This window comes from Antechinus flavipes, chromosome 6, assembly GCF_016432865.1.
Source record: "Antechinus flavipes isolate AdamAnt ecotype Samford, QLD, Australia chromosome 6, AdamAnt_v2, whole genome shotgun sequence".
In the NCBI taxonomy this organism is placed as follows: Eukaryota; Metazoa; Chordata; class Mammalia; order Dasyuromorphia; family Dasyuridae; genus Antechinus; species Antechinus flavipes.
In genome coordinates this window covers 255,166,900-255,193,937 of record NC_067403.1, presented here as the reverse complement: position 1 = coordinate 255,193,937, position 27,038 = coordinate 255,166,900, and the positions used below count along the sequence as shown (strand labels likewise).

At 58.6% G+C, this 27,038-nt stretch overlaps 1 protein-coding gene across 4 annotated transcripts in view; it reads left to right on the top strand.

Annotated features, from left to right (window-relative positions):
• Window positions 1–27,038, top strand: part of NRXN2 (neurexin 2) — a 153,141-nt gene that overhangs the window by 74,391 nt on the left and 51,712 nt on the right. For 2 of the 4 annotated variants that reach the window (XM_051964628.1, XM_051964627.1), the window contains exons 1-2: window positions 16,447–17,637; window positions 25,254–25,435. In XM_051964628.1, the coding sequence (XP_051820588.1) occupies window positions 17,415–17,637; window positions 25,254–25,435 (405 nt within the window). In that variant the 5' untranslated portion in view covers window positions 16,447–17,414. Of the gene's footprint in view, window positions 1–6,006; window positions 6,181–6,671; window positions 6,792–16,446; window positions 17,638–25,253; window positions 25,436–27,038 lie in introns of those variants that run through there. The other 2 variants (XM_051964626.1, XM_051964629.1) reach the window with 2 other exon arrangements.

The window sequence follows — 27,038 nt, the reverse complement described above, 5'->3', positions numbered from 1 at the left end:
GAACTCAGGTCCTCTTGACTTCAGGGCTGGTGCTCCAACCACTACACCACCCAGCTGCCCTTCTATAAGGATTTTAAGTAAACCTACTTCACGAGTACAAGTTGAAGGAGTTTTGGCAAAACAAGAGTTTGCCTGAAGCAGTTCTGGGGACTTTAGTGGATGGCAAACTCAATGAGTCAGTCAGCAGTGGGATCTGGCAGCCAAATGGGGGAGTTAGGCTCCAGTTTTATGGAGACCTAATGTTCATGATCCTCATTCCCCGTCCTGGTCAAACCCACACGTCAAATTTGGGTAGAGCTTTGGGTGCCACAGCTGGGAAACATGTTGCTGAGCTGAAAGCAGTCAGATCATAATGGGCCTTGAGCATCATGTGTAAGAAGACCAATGGAAGAAATGTTTCCTGTAGAGATGAAAGACTCATGGAAATATGGGAGGTGTCTTCTAGTATGTGAAGGGTTGTCACACGGAATAGAGAGGACTTGCTCTGCTTGGTCCAGAGACAAAACAGGAATCGGGGTGGGGCAGCTGCAGAGAGAGGCGAGTTGGGGCTCCGTGTCAGGAAAATCTCCCTGGCTGCTGGTGCTGCCCTAAAGCCTAATGGTCGCCTCTGGAGGTGCTGGACTCTGCCTCACAAGCAAAGGCTGTAATCCACTTGTGGAGTCGGTTTTGCATGGGTTCTTAATTATTGGACGGAGTACCTCCCCCTCTCCTAGTTCCGAGATTCTGGGATTTTGTGTGAATAGAGAGATGGACACAAGGAGTACAGAGGAGGTACAATCGACGAGAATCAGCAAGTGGTTGGATTCTGGAGGCTGAGGAAGAGTTTCCCAACTCTTCAGTTCCGAATGATTTCGGGGTTCTGGGTAATTGGAAAGACAGTGGTGCCCTGGATAGATTTAGGAGAGTTTGGAGTAGGAGCTTACTTATATGGGAAGAAAATGATTTGGACACATTGAATTTGAGATGTCAATTGGAGGAATATTCGGGAGGAGACCTCGCTCAGGCACTTAGTGGAAGGCTAGTGTAATGTTCCGGTTGATTTTCTGGAGGACTCTGGACCAGCTTTCTTTTCAGCAGAGGAATCACCAGAGAATAGCTAGGGATAAAGTCCAAATTGTTTATTGTCTCCTTCACAATCCATCTCCTTGCCTGGGGCTGGGCAGCTTTCTGGAGGCCCTTCAGACGGGCCTTGGTCTCAGTGGCGGAAATGCAGGAAGACAGGCCAGCCACCCCGAGGGGGGGCGATGGAGTGAACGTCTGAGTCCGAGGGCTTGTGCTCCAGCCTCCAGCCACCACGAGGGTGGGAGATGGAACAGATGTCTGGCTGAGTTTGTCCCAGCTTCTATACGCTATTATAATTACATCATCGTAGGTGTGAATTCTGTAGAATTATATTAAGAACTAATACATGTACTGAGCCAGAGAACTATTCATCATCGTGCTAAACGATAACCGTCGTCTTATCGATTCCTCTGAGTTAGCACCTTGTTGTAAGAATCCTTGCCTAAGTATATTTCTCCAGAGTTTTGGCCCATTACACTAGGGAGTCCAGACATGATCCCTGGCTCCATGGGAACTAATGAGATCATCACCAGAAAAGGGATAGAGGGAGGACTCAGCCCCTTGGTGGAGTTTATGGGGTGGAGATGGATGATGATCCACTGGGGAAACCTGAGTGGTCCAGGAAGTAGAGGGAGAACCAGGAGAGTAGTTTCAGGAAATCCGATGTAGGAAAAAGTATCGCGGAAGATCGGTGACTGTTACCGTCCAAAGTTGTAAAAGGAGGCTGGGAACTTAGAAGAGATCATCGGATTTAGTAGTGGAGCCATCTGGTAACTTTGGGGAGGCTGCTTTAATCGAGAGCTGGGGCCAGAAGTACTTGGCAAGGGCGTGGGGATTTTTAGTCTGGGAGGGAGAGGAAGTAGGAGCAGCAAGGCTAGATATTTCAAGGAGCTTGGCATGAAAGGGAGGAAGGGGGTAGGACCTTCGAGGGGGTGCCAGAATCAATCCAAGGTTTGATCTTTTTCAGCATGGGAGGGAGCTGGCCATGTTTGTGGGTGTCAGGAAGGGAGCCAGGAGAAAAGAGATTCCAAATGAGAACAAAATGATCCATAGAGTAAACTCTTGTTGGAGACACGAAGGAATGGCGTTGGGTACCCAAATATCAAAGAACCACAGAACCGCAGAGCTAGGAGGGATTAACCCGTCCCTGACCAAGACTCCCCTCTCTAGCAGGCCCAACAAGAAATCCTCCAGTCTCTTCTTGAAGAGCCTTAGAGAGAGAGTGACTCTACCTCCCAAGTCAGCCCTCTCATTGCTCAATTTTTCCTTATGCAGAGGCACTACCCATGTGACCTTGAGTGACTTTCTTCTCCTCTCAAGGCCTCAGTTTCCTCATCTGTAAAATGGACTTCCAACTCTGAATGTAAGGTTTTTATGATGCTCACGCAGGACCTGGGTTCCAATCTCGGCTCTGGCGATGGCTACTGTTGTGACTCTGGGAAAATACCTTGTCTGTCCTGCATCTTCCTGCGGGAGCTTCCCTCAAAGGTCTCTTCCACCATTTTATTGTGTGACCCAAAGCCTAATTTGCCTCTTTGTGAATTTTAGCCCAGGACAAGTTAGACCAGTAGGACCCCTCCCCCTTTCGGAGTCCATGCAGGGGAGAAGAGGGTGGGTGGAGATTTGGGGTGTGAGAAGGGACATCGGGGGCTCACGATGGTAAAGTCCTTCCCTAAGCTGCCCAAGCTCTCTCTTTGTCTAGTTCCATTAACAGCCATGTGGCCCAGAGAGGAGCGCCATCTTCCTCCCCGCCCCCTCCCCCCCTTCTCTATATCACTGTAGATTCCTCTCCTTTGACCTCTCAGGTAGACGCTCCTCCCCCTCTTTCTTCCAAGCCCAGCCCCCCCTGCTGGACTGCTTATGAAACTGCCGTTTCCAGGCTGAGAGGAGCCTCCACAGTTCCTTCCCCAAAGGATGCTGGGCCTGCCCTGGGCCCAGTGACCCACGGGCCTCTCCGGGCTCAGGTTACGGACTCTGCCCACTTCCACCTCCCCTTTTTGCATGACTCAGCATCCCTCAGCTCTGGCCTGGGAGTGTTCTTGCAGAACTCTTATCGCTATCGTTTTCCAATATCAAAAATACTTTGCATATACAGGAAAAATGACAGCTAGCAAGGAAGACCGCTGCCCGTCCCGCCTTCCCTCCTCAGGCCTCCCATTACTCCCCTTCCCCTTTCCGGTTCTTTCCTGCCTCGGATCCCTCCCCGGAACCCTCCTGGGATCCCAGAGGCCATGAGTGTGAATCCCCCTGAGTGAGACCGGGCAAGCCGGCACATGGCGGGCGCTTTTAAACGCTTTATTTTTTCCCATCTGCCCGATGGCTCGGACCTTGGGTTTCCTCATCTGTAAGGGAAGGGACTGGTTGTTTTCTGAGACCCAGAGAGTCTGGCTAGAGGGAGCTGTCCGCGGTCCTGAAGGGCGTGGAGAAGAAGCAGGGTTTAGGGGGCGCTCTCCCCAAGCTACAGAGTCTGGAGGGCCCAGGGCCATGGCTGTCTTAGGGCCTCCGGGGGCTGCGCAGGACGACCCTGGGGGCTGTAGGGGGAGCCTTTCGTGTGCTCGTCCCCGCCATGGGGACGTCCAAGCTGGCCCAGCCCTAGTCTCCTTCTCTGAGAAAGAGCCGGGGACAGTCCCTGGGTCAGTGTGAGGGAGGTGGGGGAGAGCACTAGGTCCGTGGCAGCCTCCGAGAGGCTCCGGATCTTCCCCAACATTTGAGACGTGGACTTCGGGCAGTTTGTGGGGTGAGGCAGTGGGGGTGGCCGACCTTGCCCAATGCCCGGCATCCTTAAGTAGCCCCGTGGGGATGCTGTCCGACTGCAGGTCCCCGGCAGTGGCTTAGGGCCTGAAGTGACGAGAGGCCCACTGCAGGCACTAGTATACCCATTTTATAGATGATTATACTGAGGTTCAGAGAGCTAAAGGTCTTACCTAGGTCACAGAGCAGGGGAAGGATTCGGATCCACCTCTTCCTGAGGAGACGGCCTCCTGCTCGGGCTCTAGGAGCCCGTGACTCGGTGGCTCCAAGCTTAGTCTCCTCTCTGGAGCAGCAGGCCCTTTAGTTTGGGCAGAGCAGGAGCCCCAGAGAGGGGACTGAGCCCCCTCCCTGCCCCTGCCTGAGCCCAGAACAGCCTCAAGCTTGGCCCACATCCTAATCAATGAGTCAATGACGAGCGCTGCCGTTTCCAGGAGCGCCGGGAACACTTTCCCCACAACAGCCTCTTGGGGGACGTAGCCAAATCTCGTTAGCCTCCTCTGTGGAGGAGGAGACCGGGGCTCGGAGAGCTGAGGGGACTCGCCCGGAGCCCAAGCGCCCGGAGCAGGGGCAGAATTCAAACCCGGGACCCCCGAGGCCCAGCCCCGGCCCCGGCTCCTCCCAGGCCCCTTGGAGCTGCAAGCCCGGCCTCCTGTGGTCGCCTCCACCACACTGAGTCAGCTCTCCGTTATCCATGCGGCCGTGGGGGCCGAGGCGGTGGGCAGGGGTGTGGGCTGGCTGAGCTGCACAGGGCTGAAAATAGCACCGTCAGCTTGTCTTTGGGAGGAAGGGATCTCGTGATGCTTGGGCCAGTGGGATGGGGCTCCTGGTTACGTGGGGGTGAGGGGCTCGTGGGACCCAGCAGCAGCATTCCACTGGTTGAGTCTCAGGACCAAAAGGGACTCTGGGGTCGTCTGAGCCCACCTGACCTCTGGGGTCGTCTGATTCCCCCCGACCTCTGGGGTCGTCTGATCCCCCTGACCTCTGGGGTCATCTGATCCCTCCCAACCTCTGGGGTCATCTGAGCCCACCTGACCTCTGGGGTCGTCTCTACCCATTGCCCACAAGTGGCCCTCAGTTTCCCTTTCTTTAACAGGCCCTTGGTTAGATGGGGTTTCCCTAAGGATGCTGGCAATGATCCAGGCCACCCGGCTTCTTCCCAAAGCCTCCGGTGAGGGGGACCTCACTACCTCCCAGGCAGCCCCTTTTCCTTAGGAGCGGCTCTCCCCGTTGGGAAGGCTTTCCTGCCTGCCAGCCTCAGCTGCCCCCCCACAGCTTCTCTCCTCCTCAAGCCCTCTGGGACAAACAGGCCAGTCTGATGGTCCGTCCAGTTCCCCGGAACATGAGTGGCCCGTAATGAAGGAAAGTGGGGGCGTCGAGGCAGGAATGAGTCCTTTAGAGAGAACGGGTCATCCAGTGGGCGGAGCTCTGGGCTCTCGAGTTCAGGTCTGGCCTCAGACCCTCCAGCTGTTTGGTGCTGGGAAAATCCCTTAACCCTGCTCATCTCAGTTTCCCCATCTGGAAAATGGGCATAATAATAGAACCTGGTTGTGGTGTACTTAATGCAGTGCCTGGGGTGGAGGAGTGAGCTTTCTGAGAGGTGAGCGCCGGAGAGGGGCATGTTCACAGGGCCTCGGTCCCTGCTCCCTCTGGGGCTTTTCAGGAAGACGGGGTAAGGCAGTGGGGGGGGGCGCGGAGAAGACTTCCAGACTGGGGGAAGGAGCCGGGAGAGCGAGCGTGGGGCTGGGGGAAGAGAGGCCACTGTGAAAGGCTCTGATTGCCGGCGGAACGGGAAGCGGGTGCAAGAAAGTGCAGAGCTGGCTCCCCAGCTGCTCCCCCTCCCTCGTGGGACGCAGGCACCTGGGCTCCTCTGGGAGGGAGGGAGAAGCAGACAGATGGCGAAGCCGAGGAGGAAAGGAGAGGGAACAGGCTCTGGGAAGGGAGGGAAGCCTTTCAGGAGGGCTGCTGGGTCCTGGGAAGGGAAGGGATGTGTGGAGAGAAATGGGGGCCAAGAGGAAGGACGCTCGGGGTCTGGAGGGGCCCCGGAGCCGAGAGGAAGAACGTTCAGGGTCTGGAGGGGCCCCGGGGCCGAGAGGCAGGCCCTCTGAGCTGGAGGAGGATGCTGGGAAGTAGGAGGCACCCCCCCGCCAGGCCTGGGGCCCCACGCTCCAACCCCGGCCTCTCCTGCCCCTGCAGGAGAGCTGTACATTGGTGGTCTGAGCAAGAACATGTTCAACAACCTGCCGAAGCTGGTGGCCTCCCGGGACGGCTTTCAGGGCTGCCTGGCCTCGGTGGACCTCAACGGCCGCCTCCCGGACCTCATCGCCGACGCCCTGCACCGCATCGGGCAGGTGGAGAGGGGCTGTGACGGTGAGCACGGGCGGGGTCCGAGGACGGGGACCCCACCGGGAGCCGGCCCGACGGGGGCTCCCGTACCCTGGGCAGGGGTCGTCCAGGGCCCTTGCCCGCCTCGTCCCCAATGGGAGTCCTTGGGCCGGGGAAAAGACCAGACAAGGGAAGGCGTGGAAGAGCCTCCTTTCGAATCCGGGCGCCCGGCTTTGAGGCCCTTTGAGCCCTGCTCTTCCTGTCTGAGGGAAGGCCCTCTAAGGGTCTCCAGGGGTCCCCAGCTCCATCCCAGGTCTGATGTTCTGGTCCTCTGACTGGCCCAAAGCCACTCCAGCTACCCCTTGTTGGCCCACAAGGCCCTCAGAACTGGGGTCCCCCTGCCAGGGGTTTGGGGTCCCCCTGCCAGGGGTTTGGTGCTCCCTTGCCTGGAAGTTGGGGACCCCCTTGCCTGGGGTTTGGGATGGACGCTCCCCAAGAAGCTGAGCCCAGGGTCCCCCCCCCCCCGCTGCTCCTAGGCCCCAGCACCACCTGCACCGAGGACTCCTGCGCCAACCAGGGCGTCTGCTTGCAGCAGTGGGACGGCTTCACCTGCGACTGCACCATGACCTCCTACGGGGGCCCCATCTGCAACGACCGTGAGTCGGTTGGGGGCCGGGGAGGCGGGGGGGGTCAGTGTTCATGTCGGGCCCTGGGAGGGGGCTCTGAGGGAGGGGAGGGTGGGCGGGGCCACCTCTGCCCCACAGGGCGGCAAGCTGAGCCACCCGGAACCCCTGCTGGGACAGGGACGGGGGGAGCCCCCGGCTCTCCCAGGGGCTCCCTGCTGCTTCCCGCCGCCCCCTCTGGGCTCCCAGTGCAGCCTCTGCACGGCAGAGCCCTTCCGGGAGAACTCCCCAAACTCCAAGCAACAGTAGAACGGGCCCAGGGAGTCCCCCCGGGCAGGCACGCTCGTGGCACACACACATGTGCCCGTGTGCTGGTAACACAAAACACACTCACTACAAACATCAATCCATTGACAAACATTTATTAAGCGCCTACTGTATGCTAGGTGCCAGAGGTGCAAGAACAGCCCCTGCCTTTCAGATGCTTACATTCTATCAAAGGACAAAATAGTTACTAATTAAACAAAGGCCATTTTCCTGGAGAGAAGGAGGAAATATCAGCAGCTAGGGAAATCAGGGAGGGCTTCATGCAGGAGGCAGCCTTTAAGCTGAGCTGAGGAGGAAAGCAGGGACCCCAAGGCACCGAGGTATGTCATGGGACTGGAAGGTAGAGGGAACGAAGAGGAATTACGTGTTGGGAGATGGCCTAGGGCTTTAAATGCCAAAGGGAGATTTATATCTCAGCGGCACTAGGGAGCCGGGGGGTTTCTGAGCAGGGTGGGCACACAGTCGGAGCTGAGCTTCAGGAATCTGGCTTGTTGTGAGAGGAGGGCCGCTCGGGAGGCCGCCGTCATGTCCAGACAAGGGTGACGAGCACTTAACCATGGGGTGGCTGTGGGAGGGAGGAGGAGCTGAGAAGCAGAATGGGCAAGAGCTGGCGACTGAGGGAATTGTGGGGTGAGAGTCAAGTCAAGGAAGCTGCTCTCAGTCGGCTGCTTTGGGTCAGGCACTGTGCTGAGTGCGAGGTGTGTGCACAGGTGGAAAGGGAGGGAGGGAGGCAGGAAGGGATAGAGGGAGGAAGCAAGAAAGAAGGAAGGAAGGAAGAAGGAAGGAAGGGATGGAGGGAGGAAGGAAGGAAGGGAGAGAGGAAAGGAGAAAGGAAGGAAGGAAGGGATAGAGGGAGGAAGGAAGGAAGAAAAGAAGGAAGTAAGGAAGGGAGTGAGGCAGAAAGGAAGGAAGGGAGAGAGGAAAGGAGAAAGGAAGGAAGGAAGGAAGGGATGGAGGGAGGAAGGAAGGAAGAAAAGAAGGAAGTAAGGAAGGGAGGCAGAAAGGAAGGAAGGAAAGTTAGGAAGAAGAAAGGAAAAAAGGAAGGAAGGAATGGAGTGAGGCAGAAAGAAAGAAAAGAAAGAAGGAAGAAAAGAAAGAAGGAAGTTGGAAGAAAGGAAGGAAGACAGGGAGGGAGGCAGGAAAAAAGGAAGGAAAGGTAGGAAGAAGAAAGGAAAGAAAATCACTGCCTGCTAAGATTTTGTATTCTAAAGGTGGAAGGAAGCCCATAAAGGGAGCCGGAAAGACATGGGGAGGGAGGGAAGGCTGGTGGAGAGGGTCCCCAGAGGAGTAACAGGCCGGCCTGTGCACTTCCTGTGACACGAAGCTCTGCCCGGCCGACAGAAATGGAAAAGGGGAGGAGGGGAAGGCTCTGGGAGGGAGAGCCGGTGTTTGGGGTGTGCTGAGTCAGAGGCGCCTGTCAGAGGCCTAGGGGAGACGCCCGTTATCCGGGAGCCAGCGAGCTGTGGGACTGGCGCCCGCAGAGATTCTGGGGCTGACTGTGTCCCCGGCAGCGGACGAGCTCAAGGGGGAGAGTGTAGTGAGAGAAGGGGCGAGGGCACGCGGCAACGGGGCTGGCACCCATGGGGATCGGCCCATGAGGTGGCCCCGTGGAGGGGGCAGAGGGGGCAGGCCTGCCACCCGCTCACACCCACTCACGGATGGCCAGCCTCGCCCTCGGGCACCCTGGCCGCTCATAGGTCAGAGGCTGTCTTTCAGAGGTGCCCCCAGCAGCCTCCGCCAGGCAGGATAACTGGGCTGCTTCCTGTGCCCTGCAGAGTAGCCCCCACAAATTCTCCAGAGGCCAAATAGCAGCAGCTCCCTTGGTTCAATTTAGTTAAACCCGGCAGGCATTGATTAAGCGCTTACTGCATGTGCCAGATGCTGAGGATGCAGAGCCCTGACAAAATGGGCCCTCGAGGTGACTCTGTCCTCCTCTGCCCCCTCCCCCAAAGAGCTCCACACTGCAGAGCTCCCCCACACGCCGCCCTCCTTGCCCCTCGCACCCTCGCCAGCCCTTCCTCGCTGGCTCTTTCCTCCAAAGGTCGACCTGAGCAGATGTTTTCCAGCAGCTGGTGGGGACCCAGCGGGAGGCAGCGGTGTTCCTCTGTATGTCCTGCCCCCCCGGGGGTCCCCAAAGGTCCCCGCTCTCACTCTTGCAGCGTCATTGATCTGTGCGCCGGGGCTGTGGGCGGTGGGCCCGCGGCCGGCCCAGAGAAGGGGGGAGCCGCTTTGTTCTTTCTTGGGGTGGGCCTGGGGGGGTCATGTCAGAGACGGGGGAAGCACACCCAGCGTGCAAACGCCTCCAGTGTGTCTGGGCCGAAAGTCCTGGGGTCCTCGCTGCGACCTCAGTTGCATCAACTAGCGCATTTTACTGTTTGAAATGAGAAGCTCGGCCCAGGGACCGCTCATGCCTCCTCCGGCTCCTGCACCCGCGGTCCCATGATGCTCCAAAGATCCTGTCTGTCAGCACAGTCTGTTGGAACGGGGCTTCCTGGCCATGGGGGCTGGATCAGGGACCTGGGGGGGCCCTGCCTTTGTCTGGCTCTGCTAGGAAGCTTGGCGTCCCTCTGATCTGGGCTCCGTTTTCCTTGTTTTAGCTGGACTGAATGGCAGGGCCTGGGTTCCCATCCCAGCGAGTCCTCGCCGGGGGCAGGGGTGGATGGTTTGGGCTGGATGGCCGCCGAGGTCCTTTGCTGCCTCTGGTCCCTCTCGGCCGGGCGGTCTGGGCCCGTTCCGAGCCTTCGTACTGGGAGGTCACAACGTCCTAGCTTGATGTGGGGCGAGGGGGAGGAGGCCGGAAAGACTGGCTTCTCCTTGGAGGGCAAGTACCTCACACGTTCAAGTGACCTTCATGGTTGGCTTTGTGTGTGTGTGTGTGTGTGTGTGTGTGTGGAGGCAACTAGGGGTAAGTGACCTGCCTAGAGTCACTCAATAGGAAGTGTTAAATGTCTAAGGTCAAATTTGAACTCAGGTCCTCCTGACTTTAGGGCTGGTGCTCTAACCACTGACCCCCCCAGCTGCCCCGGTGGTTGGCATTTTTAAGTGTAGTGGAGGAGAGAAAGGGGAAAGTCTGGATCAGGCTCCTCGTTCTGCCCTTTCTTTCTAGTCGGCGTCGATACGGGCCAGCTGCCTTTGAGTTATGTGTAATGAGGAAAACTGGATTTGGAGCTGAAAGATCTGAGTTCAGATCCGTACTTCACCTCTGTAAATGGGGGGCGGGATCTGGGGCCCCTTCCAGCTCCCGATTAAGCTCGGTATCACCTCTTGTCCTCTCAAGGGCGAGAGAGGAGGGTGGACGACCATGGGCCAAAAGAGCAACTTGGCTGGATTCTGGGGAGGGTGAAACTGGGCAGCTGGGACACGGGGGAGGGGGAGGGCACGTCGAACGCGGCAGTCCCAAAAGTGCCGGCGAGAAGTCCCGGCTATTTGTGCCTTTGGGTACGAGTGTGATGGGAGCGAAGGAGAAGAGGGTCTCAGCCCTGCAGCTCTCTGGGCCTCCCGCCCACAATGGGGGGGGGTGCTATCCATTCTCTCGGAATGGCGGGGATCGGCCTCTAGGGACGTGAGAGACCTGGCAGTAATTTTCCCAGCAACTTCCCTCGGTCTCTCTCACTTCCCAGTCTCGCCTCCACCCCACACACCTCAAGCCCCTCGTCCTCCTTTCCATCAGCTTGCTTTTGGTTTTTGGCATTTTCCCTTTGGCGTTGTGCGGGAGAATATCGGATATAGAGCTAGGACTCCTGAGTTCAAAGGCGGTTTTAAATAGCTGATGTCCTTGTTGTGGGCAAACCCTGTCCTCCTGGCCTCAGTTTCCTCATCTGTAAAGTGAAGGAATTGGACTTGATGGTCTCTGAGGTCCCTTTGGGCTCCAGAGTCGGGAGCCATGATCCTGACCTACAGAATTGCTTTGAGCTAAAACTCACTTCATATCTTTGTAGTTTTGGGGTTTTTTTGTTTGTTTGTTTCCTGAGGCAATTGGGGTTAAGTGACTTGCCCAGGATCACATAGCTAGGAAGTGTCTGAGGCCAGATTTGAACTCAGGTTCTCCTGACTTCAGGGCTGGTGCTCTATCCACTATAGTGCCCCCTAGCAGCCCCTCACTTCCTATCTTTGTCGTTGTTTCTCTATCCATAACATAAAAAGGTCAGATAAGATGTGGTGGGTCCCATCCGCCTCTAGCTGAATAAGCTTTTCCCACCAAGATTATGGGAGCCTGGGAAGCAGCATGGGGACCACAGAGGTCCAAGTGGAGATTTTGTCAGATGCAAAGATAACAGGGAAAAATTGTCAAAGGATCTGGTTTCAAATTCTGCCTCCTCCACGTGGGGCCCATTTAAGGGCCTTCAGGCGAGCCTTTTCCTCTCCCTACTTCAATTTCCATATCTATAAAATAATGGATGATTCCTGACTTGTCTTCTAGTTCTGAACCTTATGACCATAAAATCACAGAAGGGGAGGGGGGACACCCACACTAGTACTCTAGGCTGGGCTCTAGAATCACTTGGCTTGGGATCAGGGGGGAGGGATGGACCACATTAGACCTAAGAGTTTGGGGAAACAGAATAAAGAACACAGCCACTCTCAGAACCTCACAACGAGGAAGGTTTGAGGGTAGGATTTGGAGTTTGGGAATCCCGCCCTCGTTGGAGCATTGGTAGAAGGTTTCTATCCTTCCAGGACTTTGAGGGGTCAGCTTTCAAATAGTCAAGGCATGGGGAATGAGACAGGGAGACTGAAAGTGTGATAGAACATTATTAGTGGGGAGATTAAAAGAGGAGGCTTATGGGAGGGAGGCTGAAAGTGTGAGAGAACAATATTAGTGGGGAGATTAAAAGAGGAGGCTTATGAGAGGGAGGCTGAAAGTGTGAGAGAAATTAGTGGGGAGATTAAAAGAGGAGGCTTATAAGAGGGAGGCTGAAAGTGTGAGAGAAATTAGTGGGGAGATTAAAAGAGGAGGCTTATGGGAAGGAATGGCTGGGGATGTGTATCAAGAGAAGTCAAGTCCTTCCCCTCATTTCTCAGGAAATGGGGTCATTAGCGAGAGCTCTGAAGGACCCCTGGGTCCTTTGGTCAGGACGAATTTACAGAAACACTTGGAAATCAAGCCCTTCACAGTTTATTACTTCCGTTCTCCCACCAGTAATCTGAAGGGCACTGGGAGGCATGGGGGCACTATCAGTGAACCAAGAAGCATTTATGAGATGCCCGGTAAGGGCCAGCATTGTTCCAGCCATTGGGGGGAACAGATAAAGATGGGCTAATTAATCCCTGCCTTTAAGAATTCCAGTTGATCTAGAGAGGTAACATGTATATATATGATTATTTTTCTTTTGCCTGGATCCGACTCGTAACTTCCTCAGCTCCAGGTGGGCAGCTTCTCCTGCCCTCTCTCTGCACTTTTGAGTCTGGAAGAGCTGCTTGGGGTGGCCAGTTAAGTGACTTGTCTGAGGCAGGAGCATCAGGGCTCAGAGCAGAGGTTCTGTGCCCTCTCCACCAAAGTGCTCCCCTGAGCACCCCTGAGACTCGATGGAAATGAAGCACAAGCCCATTTTAGGAAGGAGGGCAGGGGAAAAGGCTTCGCGGCTCGTGGAGGCTTGAAGGAAACGATGACATCGACTGGAAGGGGTGAGAAGGGTCGCTCTGCACATGGGACAGCGGTGCAGAGACATCCAGAGAGGGGACTTGGCCTCAGACCCCCATTAGCTGTCAGCACCCGTTGCCTCAGTTCCCCTTCTGTAATCGGGACCTCACTGAAGAGGGAAATGGCAAACCACACCAGTGTCTTCCCCAAGAAAACTCCAGGTGGGGTCGCAAAGAGTTGGACACAACTGAACCAGAAGCCCAGTTTCCCCATTTTACAGATGAAGAAACAGGTGTCAAATGATCTGACCAAGGTCACGCGTAGGGGCGGAGCTCCAGAATTGGAAGGCACCTGTGAGGCCAGCTAGTCCAACTCATTTTACAGATGAGGAAACTGAGGGCCTTTAAGTTTGGCAAAGTGCTTTTACATGCGGTGTATCAAAGGTACAACAACCCTGAGAGGAAGGGGCCACCAGAAATATTAGCCTCAGTTTCCAGATCTGAGTGGTGACCTACCGGGCTCACAGAGCACAGGAATTGGAGGTGAGATTCAAACCTTGGGCTCTCTTGCACTGGCCCATTTCCCGGATTGTTGTCAGAAAAGAGAATGGGATCTTCTATGACTGGGGGTGGGGGTGGGGGAGATCCTTGGCTGAGAGCGGCTCTGAGGTCCTCTGGGGCCTGGCCAGGCGGGCAGCTCCCAGGGCAAGGAGGGGAAGTTGGGGTTGGGGCTCGGCTTGCGCGGAAGCATACATCCCTCCCCAGGGAGGGAGAAACTGAGGCAGCGGGAGGTTAAGGGGAGAGCAAGGGCGAGGGAAAGCAATCCTGGGTATGGAGAGCTGCAATTTTAAAGCCGGGCTTAGGACCCCTCCCCCACCCCCTCCCGCTCCCGCTGGCACACACATCTGCGCATGCTCAGTGGCTCTCTCGGTCTCCCGCAGGCGAGCGGGCTCTCTGGGTGTCTGCCTGGCCGATTCTCCTTCTCTGACCCCCTTTTGGTCCCCCCCCCCCCTCTGCCTCTGCATCGGAGCCTTCCCCATCTCTTCCCCGTCCCCTTCGGAGCTCTCCCTCCTTGCCCGGCTCCCTCCTCCCCACCCCCACCTCAGTCTCTCTCCTCCGGTTCCCACTCGCTGGTATTGATTGGCCTCCAGGCGGTTCCCCTTCCTCTGCTCTCACCACCGGCTCCTCCCTCCCTCCCTCCGGGGCCATAAATTTGCTGGCGGCTGCTCCGAGCTGTGTCAGTCAATATTCCAGAGCCCAGGCTCTGGGCGGGCGGAAGGGGAGGGGGTGCGATGGGGAGGGGACAGGACCAAAACGGGGTCCCCCCCGCCCCTCTCCCCCTCCTCCAGACAGTGCAGAGGGAGGACGGGGCCCGGGACTCCCTCTTCTCCCCTTCCCTTCCCCCCCACGCAGCTGTTTCACATCTCAGGGCACCGGCTCCCCGAGGCTGAGGACCCAGAAGTCCTTGGGCTTCCTGAGCGGAGGACTAGGTGCTAGGCACCCCCCCCCCCTCCCGCCCCCGGAGGAGTGCAGGACTGTGCTCCGCGTCTTTTTCTCTCTCCAAAAATGAATCTGAAATCGATAAGAAACCAGTTTCTACAGGTTCTTCTCCACCCTTGCAGCCTCCTCTCTCCTTTTTCTCCCTTCCTCCCTCCAGGCCCTTTCTTTCATCCTGTCCCTTCCCTTCCCACCTCTCTCTTTATTTCTATCTTTCTGTCTCTGTCTCTGTCTCTCTCTGTCTCTCCTTTCTCTCTCTGTCTCTCTCTTTCTCTCTCTCCCTCCCTCCATCTTTCTATCTCTTTGCATTTCTCTCTATCCCTCTCTGTCTCTGTCTCTCTCCATCTCTCTATCTCTTTGTATTTCTATCTTTCTGTCTCTGGCTTTGTCTTTTTCCATCTCTCTGGCTATCTCTTTGTATCTCTGTCTCTATTTCTCTCTCTGTCTGTCTGTCTCTCTCTCTCTGTATCTCTTTCTCTCTCCATCTCTCTATCTCTTTGTATTTCTTTCTGTCTCTGGCTTTGTCTGTTTCTCTCCATCTCTCTATCTCTTTGTATCTCTCTGTCTCTCTCTGTCTTTGTCTCTCTCTCTCTCCATCTTTCTATCTCTTTGTATTTCTCTCTATCTTTGTCTCTGTCTCTCTCTGTCTTTTTCTCTCTGTCTCTCTCTATCTCTCTGTCTCTGTCTCTCTATCTCTGTGTCTCTCCATCTCTCTATCTTTCTGTCTCTGTCTTTGTCTCTCTCTCTCTCTCTGTCTCTGTCTGTCTCTCTCTCTCTTCCTCCCTCTCCCCCTCCTTTCCTTTTTTCTTTTACACTCTTCATCCTCTCCTTTCTCTCCTGCTCCGCTCGCCTCCTCTTCTTCTATCAAAGTCGGAGCTGCCCACTAGCCCTGGTGATGGTGAGAGTGAGAATGGGCGACAGCACCTCTCTCTACGCCCCCTCCTTCACTCTGTGATTTGGAGCCAGAAGGTTCCATTTGGAATTCACTTTCCTCTTTTCCAGCTATGTGACTGTGGGCAAGTCACTTACTGTCGCTGGACCTCAGTTTCCTCATCTGTACGTGGTTGGTGGAGAGAAGGTTGTTTTAAAGTGATAAATCGAGTCCCCGATTAATTTGATGAAATTCTGGGCAGGGGCCTTTGGCAAGAAGGGCCAGTTCTCAGAACTGGGCATGTTTTCTAATTATCCCCCCCATGTGGGGGTTGAACTGGCTGCCCTCTGAGTGCCCTTCCCATCCCCAAGGCTCTGGTTCTCTGAGCTCTTTGTGTTGGGAAGAGGGCACAGCTGAAGACATGGGGGAGAGGAAGGGATTTGGGCAGGGCCTGAGGGACACCCCAACTTTGGCTCTGTCTTTAAGGGATGATGGTGATGGTGGAACGTGTGCTTAAGAGCCAGCGAGTTGGTAGGGGTCAAGCAAGCTGGGCGGAAAACCGAAGGGGCAAAAATGGCTTCCCCAGCGACAGCCCAGGGTTCCACCGAAAGGGGGACCTCGGTGGCCTTGGGGGGCTGTTTTAGGAGCTGAGGTGAAGAATGAGAAGGGGCAGGGGCCAGATGGAGCCAAAGCAGTGGAACCGGGGCACCAGCAGCCCCCCCCACCTGTAGGACGTTTGCATCCTCCTCACCCCACCCCCACCATGTGTGTGTGCCTGGAACCAAGAGGAGAGCTGTGGGTCTGGTGTGCAGGGCTGCACGTGGGTCCCCGTGGGCCATCCAGGGGGGTGCACGCGGCCCTCATGTGCACATCAGCTTGGATCCCCAGCCCGGGGTGTGTGCACGTGGGCGTGGGGAAGGCTGGGTAGCTGCTCTCGCTTGGCCAGGGATGGGGGGGGGGGGTTCTGATGTGCCTGGAGCCCGTGGGGAGGGCAGGGGAGGGACAGAGGGAGTTTGGTCAGATTGGGGAGGGGGAGGTAAAGGGCAGGATCAGGCAGCATCAGCTCTTCAATTATTCAGCAGGGTCCCTGATCGGTAGGGGGAGGGGGGAAGAGGGAGAAAGCGCTACAGAGGGAGCCCAAGGGGGAGGGAGGGCCGAGGGGGGAGGGAGGGGAGAAGAGAAGAGGGGAGAGAGGAAGAGAGAAAGGAGAGAAGAGGGGAGAGGAAGAGAAAGGAGGGGAGAGAGAGGAGAGGAGAGGGGAGAGGAAAAGAGAGGGGAGGAAGGGAGAGAAAGGAGAGGGGAAGGGAGGGGAGAAGAGGGGAGAGAAGAGGGGAGGGGAAAAGAGCAGAGGGGAGCAGAGGAGAGGAGAAAAGGAGAGAGGAGGAGAGGGGAGGGGGGAGGAGGAGAGAGGAGAGGAGAGGAGCAGAGCATCTCGCATCCAGAGGAGCTGCCCAGCGCCGCCAGGAGCCCGGGAGCCGCGCAGCCTCCTCCGCCCTGCCCCCTCCCTCGCGCGCTCCCCCTCCCTCGCGCGCTCCCCCTCCCTCCCGCGCTCCCTGGCTCTCTCGCTCGCTCCCTCTCCCTCTCTCCCCTTCCAGCCGTCTCTGCCTCTGCAGCAACACTCCGCTGCCTCCAGCCTCCGCCGGAATCTCTCGCGCTCCTCCTCTCGCTCGCGCCTTCCTTGCCCTCGCCGGTCCCTGGGTTTGCCCCCCCCCCTCCTTCCCTCTGTCCCCGGCCCCTGCTCCCCCTCCTCCCCCGGGGAGGGGGCCGCTCCCTCCTCGCCCCTTCCTCTCCTGGCCCCGGCGGGCGGCCGCAGCCCCAGCCCCGGCGTCGGGCCGTTCGCAGCCCCGCTTGCTTCGCTGCTTCCTCCCTTCGGAGGGGTCTCTCCCCGCGGCCTGGGAGCGGGGGCGCCTCCGGGTGCCCTCCCTCCTTGCCCCTCTTCTCCTCTCCCGCCGCTCCTCCCCATCCCCCTTTCCCCTTCTCTCCTCCGGGTTCTGCTTTTCCGCAGGATCTCCCCCCCCTCCGCCCGCTCTTCCTCCCCCTCCCGTCTCTCCACCCCCGGCACCATGCCCCCTCCTCCGGGCGCTCCCCCTGGCATTTGACGACCCCTCCCCCTCCGCCAGAAGAAAATGCGGGGAGACCCCTAGCTCCCCCCGCGATGGACCCAGGCGTCCTGGACCTTGACGTTGCCGCCGCCCCGCGGAGCCTGGAGGGATCCAGTTGATTCCGTTGGTTCCAGCTCGAGGATCAGGATCTGGTCCCCTTCGCCGTCTCCCCTCCCTCCCCCCTGTCGGGGCTCGGAGCGGGAGGGGGGTTTCCCGGGGCCTGGAGGCCCCCCCCTCGCCGGCCTCCGGCCATGGGGCTGTGAGGCGGCGGCGGCCGAGATGCCCCCCGGGGGCCCAGGGCCCGGGGGGTGCCCGCCCTGTCCCCCCGCCCTGGCGCTCCTGCTGCTGCTGCTCCTGCTGCTGCTGGGGGCGGGCGAGGGCGACGGGGCCCGGGTCTCCTCCAGCCTCAGCACCACCCACCACGTCCACCACTTCCACAGCAAGCACGGCACCGTGCCCATCGCCATCAACCGCATGCCCTTCCTCACCCGAGGCGGGCACGGTAAGTGGCCTCCCCCTCCCTCGGCCCTTCTCCGGCCTCGTCCCCCCCCTCCTTCGGCCCCTCCTCCCTGGGCCCCCTCCTCCCTCGCCCCCCCTCCTCCCTCGGTCCCTTCTCCAGCCTCGCCCCTGCTCGGCTCGCCGTCTGCCCCTTCTCCTCCTGGCCTGTCCCCGCCTCCCAGATCCGCAGCTCGGCCTCGCACCCGGATCGCTGTCCCCCCTCTGCCTCCCTTCCCCTCGTCTCAGCCTGATTCTCGGGTCTGGGCCCCTTCACCCCCTCTGCCGGCTCCCCACTCCCCGGCCGTCCCACCCCTTCTCTCCCCCTCCTGCCCCCTTCTTACCTCCACCTTCCTCCCTCTCACCCCCTCCCGGCTGACCCCGTCATGCCCCTGCCTCTGCCTCCCCTCTCCATGCTGGGACCTCCTCCCTGCTCTGCCTGGGCCCCTCAGTGCCAGTGTCTGTCCCTTTCCGGCTCCGCTGCCTCACACCCACCTCTTTTCTCCTGTCTCCCCCATCTCTCCTTCCACAGTTCCCACCCCCATCGCTTACCTGGCCTCTGCCTCGGTTATTCACCCATTTCTCTGACCCTGACCCCCCCTTTGACCCCCAGCCCTTCCTCTGACCTCCCTCACACTCTGCCTCCCATCTCCATCCCTGCCCATCTTTGACCTCAAGGCTCTGCCTCTTAGATCTCTTCTCTTCTGGCCCCGACTCCTCTCTCTGTCCCACTCGGCCCCTTGATCCCCACATCCCTAAGCCGGCTCCCAGCTCTCGGACCGTCTCCACAGCCCCGTCCTGGGGCCCCCTCTGCCCACCTCCTGCCCCGACTCGGGCCCCTTCCCCCATCTCCATGCTGGCCTCCTTTCTGCTCCATTTCCCTGCCTCTCAGCTTCGGTCTCTCTCCCTCTGACCTCCCGCCCCCCCCTCTGTTTCCTTCTCCCTCTGACCCCTCCCCACTGTCAGCAGCCCCGTCTCCCCGATTTCTGGTTCTTTTCCCACCCTTGCCTCAGACCCTCCCCCTCGTGGCGAGTGGCCGGCGGCCCAGGCTTCCTGAGAGCCTCCCCCACTTTGGGGCCTCTCAGGCCCCTCCCACCCCGCTGCTCCCGACTCGGCTCTCTCCTCCCTTCCCTCCCTAACACCCCGTCAACATTCTCACCCCCCATTTCTGGCCCAGCTGATTTCCTGGGGCTCGGGGAGCCTCCCCCCAGCCCGCCCGTCACGGGGCTCTCACTTCTCCCATCGGTCCCCTCCTTTCCCCTCCGTTCTTATTCTTCTCACATCCCTCGGCTCCCTGACACCCCATTTTCTGCTCCTACTCCTGTCTTCTCCCGGTTCCATCTCCATGCCGTCCGCACTGCCATTGTCTCTGCGCCCACTTCCCCTCCATCTCCGGCCTCTCCTCCCTCTCCTCGTGCCCCAGCCCTCCTCCACCTCCGGCCCTCTCTCCCTTCCTTCCCGTCAATCCCTCACACACCCCGGTCTGCCCCATCTTCCTTTATCCGCTCCCTCGCTCCCCCATCTTGCCATTTTCTGCCTCTGTCCCTCTGGCCGCCCCCACTCCCTGTTGCCTCCATCGCTGCCCTCTTTCCTTCATCTCCATCTCTGCCTCAACTGTTGAGTGCAGCAGCTCGGCTCCTGCTCACACTTGTGCCTTTCTCCTTTTTCTCCTGCCACATCTTCTCTCTCCCTGCCTGCCTTGTCCCCCTGGCTCCCGTATCCGGGTCTTTGCCCCCATTGTCTCTTCTCACCTCTGCTCCCGACCTCCCGGCCACGTCCGCCCCCTCAGCCCTCATTTCTCGTATCTCCGGCCCTTCTCCCCTCCATCTCTGTCCTTCCACAATAGCCACGTCTTGCCCCATCTCGGCTTCCCTGGAGCCATGTTTTCTCACCTGCCATGTCTGCTCCTCCTCACCTGCTTCTCCTTGACCGTCTCTCTGGCTCCTCTCACCTCTTCCCCGCTCACCTCCCTTTTCTGCTCCCTCTGGATCCCCTCTTTGTGCACCCCCTTTCTCCTCAGATCTACGCTTCTCTCACCCATTCTCCGACCCCGCGACCATCCTCCTGGTAACTTTCCCATCCTCTTTCTCTCCTTTTCACCCCTCTCTTCCTCCTCCTGTTTTTTCTCTTTCTTCTGCTCTCCATTCTGCTCTCACTCCTCTCTCCACCATCTCCTCCTCCCCAGCCTGCACACCCATTTGTTACTCGGACTCCCTTCTGTCCCATATCTCCTGTTGCCACCACTTGTCTCCCAGGTTCCTGCTTGGGCCTCCTGGTCCCTGAACCTTCAGGAATTTTCATCTGTAACCATCTTTTCCTTTTCATCTTTCCCCCCTTCTCTTTGTTTCCTTTCTCCACGCTTGCAATCCAAGCCCCTTCCTCGGTGGAAGCTTTGTCTCTTCCACGACCAGTCGTGGTCTCCAGAGTTGCCAAGGGTTAGGCCCGGGCTCCTTGGGTTGGGGAAATATTGGAGAAGACAGGACGGGGGGAGGAAGAAGCATGAAGCAGAAGGGAGGAGAGAAGCTAGAAGGAGAGAAGCCGGCCATTTGAGGATGGAGCCCAAGAAGCTTGAAAGAAAGAGCCAGGGGAGCTCTGAATGGAAGTGGGACTGATGGGGCAGGATGAAGGAGACAGTCAGGGGAAGGGAGGGCAAGGGTACCAGGAGCCGGAGAGCCAGCAGGGAGAGCGAGTCGGAACCTCGGGGCTTCGAGAGCACCGATGTCTTCATTTTAGGGGCTTGAGAGACTGAGCCCCAAAGAAGGGAAGGGATTTGCTTCCCCTTCCCAAATCACGTGGTAAATGGAAGAAGAGAGTGAGGAAAGGTGGTGAGGGAGAAGATAGGCGAGAGATGAAAAGAAGGCGAGAGAAAATGGAGGTTCTGGGAGATAGAAATGAGGACTCCAGAGAGGGGGCCTTGGAGGCGGTGAAGGACTCCTAAAAGGAGAGACAGACAGACACCCACTGAGGCAGGGGCAGAGAGACAAAGAGAAGAGAGCTGGGAGCTGGAGACCAAGGCTTTCACTCCCATGGAGCCTTGACTAAGTTAACTCATTTCAGTTGAGACTCCACCCCGGCGGATCAAAGGATGAGCTGGGCAGGGAGGCCTTCACCCAAAATAGGTCAGGCTTCCCTTCTGCCCTGGCCCTTCCGGGTGGGAAGCAGGGGGGATCACATTACAGTGGGGGAAATCTCCACGTCTGCTGCTTGTGGCAGCTGCTCTTTCTCTCCATTCCCCCTCTTCTCCTCATCCCCTTCTCCTTCCCATCCCCACCCATTCTTTCTTCTTCACAATTTCCTTTTCTCTCCCCCTCACTTCCCCCCCCCCTCCATCCCCACCCTTCTCTCCAATTATATAACACCTGTATTGACCTGCCAGACACTCACTGGCAGCTGCCTCATGTGCCTGGTGCTGTCTTGGAGGAGAGGGAGGCCCAGAACACCTGGGTCCAGAGAATGGGATGAGGGCGGGTGCCAGTGGAGGGAGGGCACTTAGCCTCAGCGAGGGAGCCCCCTCCCGCTGCAGTACCCCCGCTCCCCCTTCCTCATTCAAATCTCAGAATGCTTGATGATTCTTCAGCCCCCAATGTCCAGAAGAGAGGGGCATTGATTCAGTGGCTTCAGAGGTCCTGGATTGGGGACCCCGCCCCAAGCAACAAATTGTGTATCTTGATTCTGTGTGTGTGGGGGGTCTCTACCTTGGAGGTGGGCTCTGGGGAGTGGATCCCAGATGGTTATTTGGATTTGGGACCCCCCCCCCAGCAACAAATTGTGTATCTTGATTCTATGTGTGGGGCCTTTATCTTGGAGGTGGGCTCTGGGGAGTGGATCCCAGATGGTTCTGTGGATTTGGGATCCCCCCCAAGCAACAAATTATGAATCTTGATTCTGGGGGGGAAGCCTCTACTTGGGGCTGTGGAGAGTGGATCCCAGATGGTTCTGTGGATTTGGGATTGGGGGAGCCAAGTACCTAACAGTCCTTGTGGGATCTGAGGTTCAGAGTAACGCTCGGACACTTGGCTTGGTCTGGGGGTAGGAAGGAGGAGAGACCCTGCCTTCTGCCGTGAGAGCAGGGGAGGAAATGCTGGGGGCGCCCGGCTGTGTGGCCGACTTCCGGGGCTTCTGGGTGGCGAGAAGGTCGCGCTCCACGTGGACTTGTTGCCTCCAGAAGGAGGCGCTGGGGCAGGCGGTTCTGGGCCGGGGTCCGCGGCTGGCTGGCTGCCTTTTGCAGTGGAAGGGCACTGCCACCGGGCTCTGGATGGGGGAGCCCTGGCCACTTTGGCGGCAGGCCGGTTCCTAGAGGGCCTGGATGTGTTCAGGAGGTGGTTGGGAAGAAGTGAAGAAGGTTCTGGAGCTAATTGGGCCTGCTGCCTCCCCTTGTCCCTGGGATGTAGGTGGGCACCAGGAGGCTTCAAGATGTTGGCTTTTGGGAACTCTGCAAAAGGCTGCTCCGGGCCCTGGCTTTCTGAAGGTGCCTCTGGGCCATGTCGATGAGATGGGGAACGGGGTGGATGGATCCTGTGGATCACTGGGATCCTTATATGGATCTCTTCAGGGGATCTCACCCTGGTTGGTCTCTGCTGTGTGACACGCCCGGAAGGACCTTTTCCTGCCTGTGAGCCCAGGGGCTGCCCCCGGCGGGGGGGGGGAGACCAGAGCCTAAGCGGGTGTAGGTGGGGATTGTCTGACTTGTGTCTTCCTACTCCTTGGCTGTGGAGTCCGCCAGCCCTTGGGTAATATGGCGGCTGATGGTGTGATCAATGGCTCCCCCGGGTAATAACCTCCCTCCTGGGCCCAATGAGCCATCCATCTTTCATCTCTCCTACCCAGGAGCTCTCCCCCCCACATGGCAATAGCCGCCCCTCCGGCTTTAAAGAGCCCCGCCCTGGCAGAGCCGGCGACTGCATTTGGAGCCCTCTGGGCTAGTAAATCACCTTGGAGACACGAGTGCTGGGGGGGGGGGGCTCGGGACCCCCACGGGGGCGTCGGGGAGAGCTTGCGGGGTCTCGAAGCCGGGGAGCCGGGGAGGCCAGCACCGCGGACAGAGCCGTGGGCAGGCCCGTGCTGGGCGTGTGTACGGGTGCACGTGTGTGTGTGTGTGTGTGTGTGTGTGTGCACGCGCCGCTCACATGTTCCTCCGGGCTCTGGTCTGGGTCTGTGGGTGTGAGCGCTTTCTTTGTGTGGAGCTGGGTGTGTCCAGCTCTCTGAGCAGCCTGGGGGGGGGGTTCTCCTAGCCAGCCGGTTCTGGCTTTGCCTTTGGGTCGGAACCATGGTGGCGGGAGGCCGGAACGGGCCAAGGCTTGGGAGGACTCGTCTCCAGGCCAGGGACAGAGTCGGCCTCCCTCGCCTGTCTGCTGGGGCCGGGGGGGCCTCTCTGCCAGAGCCCGTTTCCGGGCCTCGGGGAAGGTCTCGGGACGTGGGCCCTCCCGGCCGAGAGTCCCTGTCCCCAAGGGTGCCTCAGGACGCCCGGGGAAAGGGGTTGGCCCCCCTGAAGCTGGGGGGGCTCGTGGAGGACTAGGGTGGTATTTGGGGGTCCCCGATTCCACCGTGGGGGCCACGGAATTCGAGGCCCGGAGGAGCCCGAGAAGGCTTCTGGGCTGCCCTCTGGGGAGGAAAGGGACTGTTGGGGGAGGCCCGGCTCTCCCCTCCACACCTCCTTCCTCTATTGGACTTCCAGTGTGTGTGAGGGAGAGGAGAGGGAGGACTCTGGATATTAGGGTTGCCATGGAAACAGCCGATTTTCCATAGTGCTGCAGTGATAGGAGCTGAGGGGCTTGTTTCCAGCTGAGGCCTCCTCTCCCCCTCCTCCCTCCCGGCCCCAGGAGCCAGGCCCTGCCCCCGCCCCCAGGGCCACCTGCCCTCTCCCTGGGCCCTTGCTTCCAGGCCCTCCAGGTGGAGGGGGCAGCAGCACCAGGGCCCAGGCTCACCTGGGGTGACCAGGCCCCCATCTTACCTGGGGGGCATCGGCCTGCTGGGGGGGAAGGGAGGAAGGGGATGAGGAAAGCCCCCCGGCATCCAGAGCAGACCTTGTTTCCTCTCCTGGTGCTACATCAGTCCCCTCCTGCCCTACAAACGGGGCACCCCGCTGTCCCCCCTTGTCCCCAGACTGGAGCCTTCGCGTGTCTCCTTCACCCGTAGTGCCCGAGCCGGTGCCCGGGTCCCCAGGGTGCCAGGCAGCCCCGTGCCCCCGGGCAGCTTCTGCCAATCAGATTTTAGGTTTTTCTCCTTCCCAGCAGTCTCCATTAGCTCTCACAGAACCTGAGGAACCTAGCCTACAATCCCCTTCCTCTCATCCTAAGGGGATCTCCCATCATTCCTGCCTCTCCCCACCTCGCGCATAGTAGGCGTTTCACATACGCCTGTTGGGTCGGGTTGAGTTGAGTTGAATCCCCCTCCCTGACTGACCCCTCGGAGACTCTAGATGTCTCCCTCTGCCCTCGGCTCCTCCCCTACCCCCCCAGCAGAAGTGCCCAGAAGAGACCCATCAAAGGCTAATTATTTAATTAAACATTTTATGTTCTCATCTGCTCCCATTATGGCTCATAGACTCAAGCATGGTCCCCGTTTTCCAGGCCCAGGTGGTCCTGCTGCCCCCGGCCCAGTTTGGGCTCCCCGTAACCAGGGCACCCCCCCAGCTTCCCCCACCCCAGAGAGCCCAGGCAGCCGCGGGAGGGAATGTGGCAACTAATGGGGTTTATTTTGGGGCTTGATCGTTAGGGACCTCACACCCGCCCCCGGCAGCCGGATGGTGCAGAGGAGAGAGGGAGAGGAGGGGGAGGAGAGATGGGGGCGGGGTGGGCCGGGAGCCGGAGCCTGCCAAGTCTGGCCCGCTCTCCCTGGCTCCCCTCCGAGCTCGGGCCCTCCTCTGTCCAGGAAGGAGGAGGCCCCTTCATGCCCTCTGCTCCTCCCGAGCCTCTCCCGGTCCCTCCCAGGGTCTTCCAAATAGCAGAAACCCTGAAGTCCAGAGGTGGCGAGGGCCCGGGGCTCCCAGACCGGGACAAAGAACCCTGTTGCCTGGAGGGGGGGCACTCGGCCAGGTGTCCCGGCCCCGGGGGTGGGGGGCGAAATAGAGGAGAGGGAGGGGGTGGACAGAGCCAGCTGAGCTGGGGAAGGAGGCTGGCTGTGCGGCCTATGAGTCAGAGCAGAACAAAACCCCCCGCCGCCCCACAGCCGGCGGGTCTCTGGGGAGCACCCGCACCTGCATCGCTTGACCCCTCCTGGGCTTCGGCCCCCTGTTGTCAATGTCACCTTGGTGGGCACCTGGGGGAGGGGGAGGAGGCGGAACCGCAGGAGCTGGGGGGTCTGGCCTGGCTCCGCCCCCACCCCCCTGAATAATCCACCCCCCCCATGGCCTCCTCTCCCAAATCTCTCTGGCTCCGGCTTCCCCTGCTCCTTCGCTGTAACTAAAATGAGAATTCTTGAGGCGGCTACACACATATACACACACACACTGTCACAGACACACAATTACACACTGACACACACACACATTCTCACGGAGCTCCCCAAGTCCATTCGAGGACAGAACCTGAGTCCCCCGAGCTCCCGCCAGAGCCCAAGGGCCCCTGGTCCTGCTGGCCTGACCCTGTCTCCTTCCCGCCCCTCCCCCTCTCTTTTCTCCTACAGCCGGGACCACCTACATCTTTGGGAAGGGCGGGGCGCTCATCACCTACACGTGGCCCCCCAATGACCGGCCCAGCACGAGGATGGACCGCCTGGCCGTGGGCTTCAGCACCCACCAGCGCAGCGCCGTGCTGGTGCGGGTGGACAGCGCCTCTGGCCTCGGAGACTATTTGCAGTTGCACATCGTAAGGACCCTGGGCCCCCCTTCCCTTCCTCCTCACATCCCCCTCCGGCCCAAAGACTCCTTCCCCCAGAACGTAGGCTCCCCCCTTCCTCCCATCATGCCCCTGGAGAAGCCCCGCATGTCTACTGCTGCATGGGGGTGGGGCACGGGACTTGGGGCCTGAGGCCTGGGCCGGGACCCTGGCTCTGTCAGCCCGGTGCCCTCCTGAGGAGTCATGGGCCAGTGGGCAGAGCCCTGGGCTTGGAGTCAGGAAGTGCCCTCCCATCCTCAGTATCCTCCTCTGTAAAATGGGAGGCTCATCAATGACCATCCTTCCAGCTCTAAATCGATGTTCTAGGAGTCACCGAACTTTTCTGTGCCTCACTTTCCTCCTTTGTTAAAATGAAGACTTTAGAATAGACCTCTCCCCCAGCCTTTTCCAGCTCTAATCTGAATCTACAATCACTTTGGAGCCAGGAGCCTGGCTCTGGGGCTGACTCACTCCCTGTGGGACCTTCTCGGCCTCACTTTTCTGTAAAATGGGTGACTTGGACACGATGGTCATAAGACCCTTGAATTCTACCAACTGTTAGAGGCCTCCAACCAGCCTATTGATTCCCAAGTCCTACTGCTGGCTGCAGCACCCCGTCCTTTCAGCACCCCCAATTTGGACAGCTCACTAAGATTTTTTTCTGCTTCTCTCCCCTTCTGATCCCAATTCTACTGCCAGCTGCAGCACCCCATCCTTTCAGCACCCCCTATTTGGACAGCTAAGATTCCCTCTGCTTCTCCCCCTTTGCAATCTCTGTCCCCCTGCTAGCTGCAATACCCCGTCCTTTCAGCACCCCCCATTTGGACAGCTCACTGAGATTCCCTCTGCTTCTCCCCCTTTGCAATCTCAGTCCCCCTGCTAGCTGCAATACCCCGTCCTTTCAGCACCCCCCATTTGGACAGCTCACTGAGATTCCCTCTGCTTCTTCCCCTTTCTATCTCAGTCTGGCTGGTTGCAGCACCCCGTCCTTTCAGCACCCCCTATTTGGACAGCTCACTGAGATTCTTATATTTTCTCTTAACCCCAAATCAGAACCTCCTCTGGCTATTGCTGTGTGACTCTGGGGAGGTCACTTCACCCCTCTAAGCCTCAATTTACTTCTCTATAAAAGAGCTTCTGACCTGCCTTTCTGGCCCTGAAGTCCACGTCTGACCTCACGGCCTCCTTGCTTGCCTTTATCTGAGAACAGACTCCAGGCCCCTGTGCTCGATGGAAGGCGGATGGACCAAAGAGCAGAATGTCTGGGCTTGGGCGAGGCAGAAGGCCTGCAGGGCCTGCATGGAGGCAGTGTGGAGCAATGGATTTGGAGTTGGGAAACCTTTAGCGAGTCCCTTCCCGCTCCCCTCCCCCTTTTAGAAGGGGTGTGGATTAGGTTTTCTAAAAAAAAAAAAAATCCCTTCCAGTTAACCTCAGGACTCCCAGTTCTGAGAATAGATCTTCTGTGCCCATGTTCCCAGTGGCCCCTTCCTGCCCAAGGCATCTTGGGTAGTAGAAGTCAACAGATTGACATTTGCAGCTACATCAGCTCAATTGAAATAGCTTCACTATGCCCACTGAGACCAGTACATTAGGG